Here is an 8477-nt window from a genome sequence, read left to right as displayed (position 1 = left end):
CCCCCCCCCCCCCCCCCCCCCCCCTCCCCCACGCCTCCTTCTCTGGGTTTTTCCTTACTGATCACGCAAGAGGCCAGGATGGTTCATGTGATTACGTCGTCGTACATGTTGCCACTGCCGTTTCCGAGAGGGATGAAGAAGAAAGAAAAGTACTTCCAGAAACAGAAAAGCATTCATTCATGACAGACAACTTTATTACGAGACCCAAGAAGTGCCAAAAAAAAACCCCTATAAAAAAATAAAAATAAAAATAAAACTCGAGGACTTCTCTGTATCTATTGGTATCTATTTCAGGATTCAAATATTACGGATACTCCAGTACTACATATGCTAGTAGTATGCTAGTAGTATACACTAGCAGAGTAATCTGTACGTATAATAACATCTCGTACCAGCGAAATGATTTCTTGGCTTGATCCAAGCGATCCAACCACTGGCCTATCCCCTACAGCCTTCACCCCTCCCCCCCCCCTCCCCCCCTACGCGCCAGTACGATGGCCGTAACCCCTGGAAGGGTGGGCCGTGATACATTATATATGGGCCTAGACACGCCCACAGACCAAGTACCAATGCCGTGCATCCATCAGGAAGACTACGGGCGGGCTGCCGTGTACCCAGCTGCACAGCCCCCCCCAGTGGTGCTTCACGACGCATGCCACTGACGGGATAGACAGGTTGATGTACTGTACTCGTACAAAGAGGCACTGCTCAGGCTGCCTACAGTCTGCCCGTCGCATTCCAAGACTCCAAGTAGATATACCTGTATTCGCCAATAATAGATAATGCCCCCCCCCCCCCCCGTACATTGAATGTCAGAGAGTCAAGACATTTATTGCCAGTTGAGTACAAGAAACTTGGAACCTTAGCCCACCCACTCACTATATCTGGAAGCTAGAAGGGCTACATCCACTGTAAATCACCGTGCCGCACCGCTGTACTTCGACTATAAGCCCCTACGAGTATCGAAACCGTAGCACCCGTCCAGCACCAAATTCGTCCTTCCGTTTTCAGACCCTTTGCTCACCTGCCCACCCCCCTTGTCCAATACTACGTACTCGTGCTCTCTCTTTCTCTCTCTCTCTCTCTCTCGCTCATCTCTCTCTCTCACTCGTTGCGTATACGAGTACGTCTCTGTTGACCCGCTTCTGGTTCCCGCTCCATTTATCGCCCCTGCTGCTGCTCACTCCCCTGGTAATTACGACCGCTGCTCTTGCTGTCGCTCCTCCTTCTCCCTGCTCCTCCTCCTCCTCGCCCTCCATCCCGACACCCTTCTTGACGAAGAAAACGACGACGAGACAAACGACAAACGACGCCATCGCCCGGCTACTCTTCCGACGCCCTTTGTCCTCTCGTCCTCGGCCCTCGTCGAGAAAGAGAGAAAGAAGCGCGCTCCGACAGCTCCTGTTCTTCTCTCTCTTCTCGTCATCCTTGTTCTCCTCGTTCTCCTTTTCGTTGTTCCTTCTCCTTCTCCGTCGTCCACCTTCGCTCGCTTACGCCGACACCCCTTTCTTAACCAACGCACGACCATTGTGATCCGGCCGGTCTTCGATCCCCTCGGACGCGCGTTCCCGCTCGCTCTCTTCGACTACGGCCGCCTTCTTTTCGCCAAACTTTCCCAACCACCAAAACCAGAGCGTGACTCGTTGACGACGCCTCATCCGTTCTCTTCACCATCACCTTGGTCAACCACCCACCACCGCCACACGCGACAAACCCCGTTTGCCGTCGAAGCCGTCTCTCGCTTAGCTGTGTCTTGTTTGATCCACACACATCATATACCACAATTACGGCAACAACAACAAAAACAACAACCAGCGAGGAAACAGAATAAATCCACGCAAGGATTCTAATCAATCAATAAATCGTAATACGCGCACGCACGCATACAGCAACCAGCTCTTGAGCCCCCAACATGAGGTGGTCACTAGCCCTGTCCGCCTTGGCGGCCTTGTCGCCCTTCGCGGCGGCCGAGCGCATGCTCGTCTCCAAGTCGCTCAGTACCTGTCAGCAAGACTCGAGCTTCTCGGCCAGCCTGTTCCACGTCGTCTACACGCCTCACAACAACAGTGCCAGTATCAACATGGCCATCACCTCGTCCGTTCAGGGTTACGTCGTCTTCGACCTGGCCATCACCGCCTACGGGTACCAGGTCATCCGCCAGACCATCAACCCCTGCGAGACCGAGCTTCAGGGTCTCTGCCCCATGAACACGGGTAACCAGGACATCGAGTTCCCCATCCCCATTCCCGAGGATGCCGCCTCGGAGATCCCCGGCATCGCCTACACCGTCCCCGACCTGGACGCCAAGGTCAAGGTCTTCGTCAACATGACCAAGACCGACGAGAGCGTCGCCTGTATCGAAGCGGAATTCTCCAACACCAAGACGGTCGACCTCATCGGTATCAAGTGGGCCACCGCCGTCATCGCCGGTCTTGCTCTCGTCTCCTCCGCCGTCATCTCCGGTCTCGGCCACACCAACGCTGCCGCCCACATCGCCGCCAACTCGCTCGCCCTCTTCAGCTACTTCCAGGCCCAGGCCATGGTCGGCCTCACCGCCGTCGACATGCCCCCGATCGCCCAGGCCTGGACCCAGAACTTCCAGTGGTCCATGGGTATCATCAAGGCCCCCTTCATGCAGACCATCTTCACCTGGTACCAGCGGGCCACCGGCGGCACCGCCGCCACCATCTTCGACTCTCTCCGCACCCACTCGGTCCAGGTCGAGAAGCGGGCCCTCATCGGTGGCCCCTCTGCCGCCTCCGCCGGCCTCGACCTGTTCAGCCGGGCCGTCGCCAAGATGCCCCGCGACACCGCCGCCGCCATGTCGTCGCACCTCTCCAGGCGTGGCAACATTGAGCTGGGCACGGGCAACTACCTCGTATACGGTATCCAGCGTGTCGCCTTCAAGATGGGCATCGAGACGACCAACCTGTTCGCCACCTGCCTGACCTTCTTCATGCTCTTCGCCTTCTTCACCATCCTGGCCGTCCTCGCCTTCAAGGGTCTCTGCGAGCTGCTCACCAAGAAGAAGGTGATGAAGACCGACCAGTTCCTCGACTTCCGGAACGGGTGGGTCACCATCCTCAAGGGCATCCTGTTCCGCGTCACCCTGCTCGGCTACCCGTCCATGACCATCCTGAGCCTGTGGGAGTTCTCCCAGGTCGACTCGCCCGCCCTCGTCGTCCTCGCCGTCTTCTTCTTCTTCGGCATGACCATCACGCTCGGCTGGGGCGCCTTCAAGGTGATCAGCATCGCCCGCCGCTCCGTCGCCATGCACCGCAACCCCGCCTACATCCTGTTCTCGGACCCCCAGGCGCTCAACAAGTGGGGCTTCCTGTACATCCAGTACCGCGCCTCGGCCTACTACTTCATCGTGCCCACCATGGCCTACATCCTCGTCAAGTCCATGTTCGTGGCCCTGGCCCAGAAGAGCGGCATCACCCAGGCCATCGCGCTCATCATCATCGAGGTCGCTGCCCTGATCGGTGCGTCGGTCCTGCGCCCCTGGATGGACAAGCCCACCAACTCGTTCAACATTGCCATCCTGGCCGTCAACTTCCTCAACGGCATCTTCCTGCTCATCTTCACCAACGTCTTCGGCGCCCCCGGCCTGGTCGTCGGCGTCGTCGGCGTCGTCCTCTTCATCCTCAACGCCGCCTTCTCGCTGGCGCTCCTGCTGCTCGTCATCATCTCGACGTCGCTCGTCTTCTTCCGCAAGGACCCCGACACGCGCTACCACTACATGGCCGACGACCGCACGTCGTTCATGAAGTCTCAGACCCAGCTCAACGCCACGACGGAGCTCGACGCCCTGGCCGCCACGGCCCGCGGCGACAAGGCCGGCTACAAGTCGCAGCTCGACCTCGACGACGACAACGACTCGGTCTCGTCGGACAGCATGCGCCGCCGCACGGACCCTTCGTACATGGAACTCTCCGCCGGCCACCCCGTAGCGGGTGGCGGCGGCGCTGGTGCCCGTCCGCGCTCCCCCGTCAACCCGAGCATGCCTCTCTTCCCCTCCAACAGGCCCGAGTCGCCCTTCCGCTCCAACTCGCCGAGTCCGTACGGCCAGTCATCGTCGGGGGGCGGAGCCCAGGCCGCCTCGTTCCGCGCACAGAACAACTCTAGGTATGTTTCTCGCCTGCCCATGCCCCGACCTCTCATCCGTGCACTGCCCTCACGAGCATATTTGCTGACGAATTCTAGTCCCTGGCAACGCGGAGCCGGTTACGATCACTAGAGGAGAAGGACAAACCCATAATTCTTTTCTCCTTCCTCATCGATTCTGTTGATATAAAAAAAGGGAGGGAAAACACGGTCAAGCTTGTCTTTTCTCTCTCCTCTTCTTCTTCCTTTTGTCTTATAAAATGATCATTTGCTTGAAATAGGCGTTGGTTTGAAAACATGATTCACACACAAACTTTTTCTTTTTCCCTCTCAACTATTCTGTAGTCTCGCGCGTCTGGTCACTTTTTGCTCTCTCGTTCGCCTAGGAATCACGAGGTGGCGAGGATGACAACATCACACACAACCTGTCTTCTCTTTGTTTTTTGTTTCTCTAAACAGACTAACCCTCGACAAACTACTCCATATTGTATATACACATATATTTCTCTACCCTGTTCCCTCTTATCTTCACGCTGCCTCGTGCAAGACAGTAAACTGGACCGAGGCTTCTTGCCCCATGAGAGGGCGCAAGATGCATGCGCTCGCCCACTCATGAGAGTGGAAGACGATGGGGTTCCCGGATAGTCAGGAAACTATGGGAATCATCTCCCGACTTGACTGTCCGGCCTGGACTACTAGTACTAGGACCATACGAATGTCACCGAAAAAGTTAGTTTGGTGGGAACGTAAACATGACGACTCGCGATATGTCCTTGGCCGTTGAATCAGGGACTTTTGAGTATACTCATCAAAAGTTCCCGATTCAAGTATGGGTTACCATTGATGGGCTGTGATCAGATTGCTCTATATATTAGTAGAGTAAGTACGAGTTTCGAGAAGCAAAGTATCGACCATACGAGATGAAAGAATAGCATTCCTAGATATTACCGAAAACAAAACAAAAATTGTTGTATCAATTCTTTTATTCTTTTCGAAACATATTCTCTAGAATACTAATACTATACAGAGACAAATCTGGAGGTCCATGAGAACAACCCCCCCCCCTCCTCTCCAACCTCCGATCGCTTTACACTTGGTAGTACACAACTCCCTGACGAAAATGTACGACAGGAAGCCATCTGAGCTGTAAAAAGACATAGAAAGGGGAAAAAAAAAAAGGGAGGGGGGGAGGAGAAGACATGGAAAGAGATGAGAAAAATGTAAAGTTACAATATTAAATGTTGGGAGTAACAAAGTAACAAAGAAATAGAAAGAAAAAGAATTCGCGTGATAGGGTAGGTTGTGCAACATGAATTAAAATACTCCATTTTACCGAAGAGAAAAAGGGAAAAAAAACACCATCTGGACCCAAGTGTCCTGTATTAGGAAGAGCAAATGTAAGGAAGAAGGAGAAGGACATGTAGGAAAGAAAGGGAAGAGGGAAGAAGAGAGAAAAGAACAGACAATGCGACCAGACAGAGAAGTACAGAAGAAGAAAAAGAAGCGAGAGAGAAGCTTTCAGAACTGGAATCCCTGCTGCATCAGCTTATCCACATCCCCCCCAGCCGCAGCAACAGCCTTGATGGCCGCTTCGCTGAGCTTCCTCCTCCGGTCCATGGCCTCCTTCTCCCTCCTGGCCTTCGTCTTTGAACTGCCGCTTGGGGCCACGCCGGTCATGAGCATGCTCCCGTCGTCGGGGGTGAAGTTGACGAAGCCGCCACCGTTCTCAAAGGAGAATCCACCGGCGCCGGAGCCGACGCTGGCAGACGAGGCTGTCGCGGCGGCGGAGGCAAGGTTGGTGCTGCCTCCGCTGGGATCTCGCGAGCGACGTTTCCGCACGCCAGAGGGCGTTCCGGGGACGCTGGTGGTGACGGCGGGCTGACGGCCGGAAGCGCTCCGCGCGGACGACGAGACGGAGCCTCCGGAGCTGTGACGCTTCTGGGCGGGCGTGCCGCGCGTGGGGGACGCGGAGGGGGCGCGCGTCTTGCGCACGGGCGACACCGAGAGGTGGCGGGCGCCGGAGGAGGGGGCGCGGGGTGGGCGATGCGACGTCGCCTGCTGATGGGCCGGCGGCATGAGCGGCGGCGGCGGCGGCGGCGGTTGCAGCTGCGTCTGAGCTGTCATGTGCAGGTCGTTGGCGATGGAGTGGTGACGCATCCGGTGGTGATGCTGAGGCTGGGGCATCTGTATCATCAGGCCGCTGTCGTCGGGCACGACGACGACATGCCCGTGCTGCTGCTGCTGCTGGTGCTGGTGCTGGTGCTGATGAAGGTGGGCCTGGTATTCGTAGGGGAGGCCGGCCTGCTGAGAGTGCATGGCCATGTTGATGTCCGCGTTGCGCGGGTCGACGTACTCGCCGTTCTGGTTGACCATGTTGAGGTCCCACCACGACGAGGAGTCCATCATGTCACCGCCGCCACCATTCCACTGGCCTGCCGACGACGACGACGACGACGCCGGCAGGGAGCACGACTGGTGACGCTGCTGGGGCTGGTGGACCTGCCAGTCTGGCGGTAGCGTCCCCGGCATCTGCGGCTCTGCCTGGAACGACTCGGCCTCGTTCTTGATGCCGGGGGAGTTGAGGGGTGATGAGACGTCGTGCTGGTGGCGGTGGCCGTAGTGGGGCGGCGCCAGGTTGGGCACGTCCGTGAAGGGGTCGTCGCAGCTGCCGTGGACAAAGCTGCCGTTGCCAGCGTTGACCTCGTTCATCTGCTGCTGGCTGGGCATGGGCATCGGGGCCGGCGTCTCTGTCGGTGCCTTTACCTTGCTGCCGCTGCTCACCCCGCGACGGGGTCTCTGCTTCGGGGCCCGGAGGGGAGCGTCGGAGGCGGGCGATCCCGGTCGGTTCTCGGGGAGCGGCTGCCTGGGCTTTCGGCGGTGGGTGGCCTTGCGGATGGTCGACTGCACGGCGTCGAGGAACCTGTTCGTCTTGCGCGTCGTCGTGGGGGGGCCGGCAGGGTGGCGGTAGCGGTGGGGGTGGGAGGATTGGGGACGGCAGGGGGGGCAGGGGGGGCAGGAGGAGGATGAGGAGCAGCAGCAGCAGCTTGATGAGGAGCAGTTTGAAGAGTATGAAGATGAGGGTAGTGAGCACGGCCGGCCGGCGACGGCGGCTGCGACGCAGAGGGGAACCGCTCCTTGATGGGCGAGCTGAGAGACATGCCCTCCACCTTGGGGAGCTCCGTGTCCGACATGGACCCGCGCGCCGCCAGGAAGCTGGGCTGAGGGTACCCGAGGAAGTGGGCGTCCAGGCTGCTCGGGTCGATGTCGCTGGGCGTCGGGCCAAAGTGCGAGCTGCTGGAGAGGAAGTCGAACTCCTCCGTCGTCGACGACCCTAGACTATCGGGCAGTGCCTGTTGTTGGTACTGGTCGTGGAGCTGTAGGTGCTGGGGCTGATACCGATGCTGTTGATCTTCTTCTTCGTCTTCTTCTTGTTGTTGCTGTTGCTGTTGCTGCTGAGGTTGGTGATCGCCCACCATGAGGGACGACTCCGGTAGTCGCGGCACCGTGTGATCACCCATGACCGAGTTCGGGGTGGCATCGGCCGTGACCGTCATGGAAGGGGTGACCATGGCGGACGAGTTGCCGTCAAAGTCGACGAACTGGCCGAAGAAGTCGTTGGAATCGTCACCCGTGACCCCGTCCAGCTCCTGCCAGAAGAAGCTGGGTTCGCGATCCATGGCCTCTGTCCGGTACTGCATGGTCCACGAGGCCATGTTGCGCGGCGTGGCTGCGTGGCTTCTGTTGCTACTGCTGCCCAGCGAGAGCGACGGCGGCCTGTTTCGCCTGACGGCTAGGCAGCCTCTAGAAGGAGGAGTAGGAGGAGGAGGGACTGTGAATGCACCGGCTGGTGGTGGTGGTGATGGTAGCCGCTCCTGTATAGCGGAAACGAAAGCGTCGACTCTACTATCGTCGTGATGATGCAATGGCTGCTGCCGCTGCTGCTGCTGCTGCTGTTGGTGTTGCGAAGTTTGTTGGTGGTGATGATCTGCTGTGTAAGTCTGAGGGAGTCGTTGGTGTAAGTGCGCCGCCACCACCATCGGTGGCCGGCCATCAATGTCAACAAAACAACCAGGGGGATCCATGGTTGCGTTCGTACACTGGTGGGCTGCAATGTCGCAGATGGGAGGGGTGTGTATGTGTGTGTGTGGGAGTAAGAGCTAGCTAGGTATGAGTGGGAGTTAGGTAGCAACAGCAACGGACGAGACCTTCACAGTCAAAGAGAGAAATCCATTGAGGGAGAGAAGCGAGAGAGCAGCGGCAGCGGCATACCGGGCAAAGATATGTGAGGAATGCGCCCGAGTCTTGACGTATACCGGGTGCATTCCAGTCAAGCCGTCCCAATAGCCGACCTGGCAAAGAAGAGGTGGGGG

The 8477-nt window shown here is 57.9% G+C and overlaps 2 protein-coding genes across 2 annotated transcripts; one reads left to right on the top strand and one right to left on the bottom strand.

The window, feature by feature from the left end:
- Positions 1-1912: 1912 nt before the first annotated feature.
- On the top strand, positions 1913-4240 carry GMORB2_0976 (Transient receptor potential (TRP) ion channel; the record flags this gene model as incomplete). Its single annotated transcript, XM_035462960.1, has 2 exons — positions 1913-4128; positions 4207-4240. 2 exons carry the CDS (start codon positions 1913-1915, stop codon positions 4238-4240), a joined length of 2250 nt encoding a protein of 749 aa, XP_035324384.1.
- Positions 4241-5625: 1385 nt separating this feature from the next.
- On the bottom strand, positions 5626-7820 carry GMORB2_0975 (regulatory protein wetA; the record flags this gene model as incomplete). The annotated part of the gene is made up of 2 exons (XM_035462959.1): positions 5626-7027; positions 7237-7820. The coding sequence occupies 2 exons, from the start codon at positions 7818-7820 to the stop codon at positions 5626-5628; spliced, it is 1986 nt and encodes a 661-aa protein (XP_035324383.1).
- Positions 7821-8477: the final 657 nt, after the last annotated feature.

The sequence above is a fragment of the Geosmithia morbida genome, assembly GCF_012550715.1.
Source record: "Geosmithia morbida isolate 1262 chromosome Unknown scaffold_1, whole genome shotgun sequence".
Taxonomy (NCBI): Eukaryota; Fungi; Ascomycota; class Sordariomycetes; order Hypocreales; family Bionectriaceae; genus Geosmithia; species Geosmithia morbida.
The sequence above is the reverse complement of the archived record's forward strand: the minus strand, read 5'-3'. Positions and strand labels throughout refer to the sequence as shown.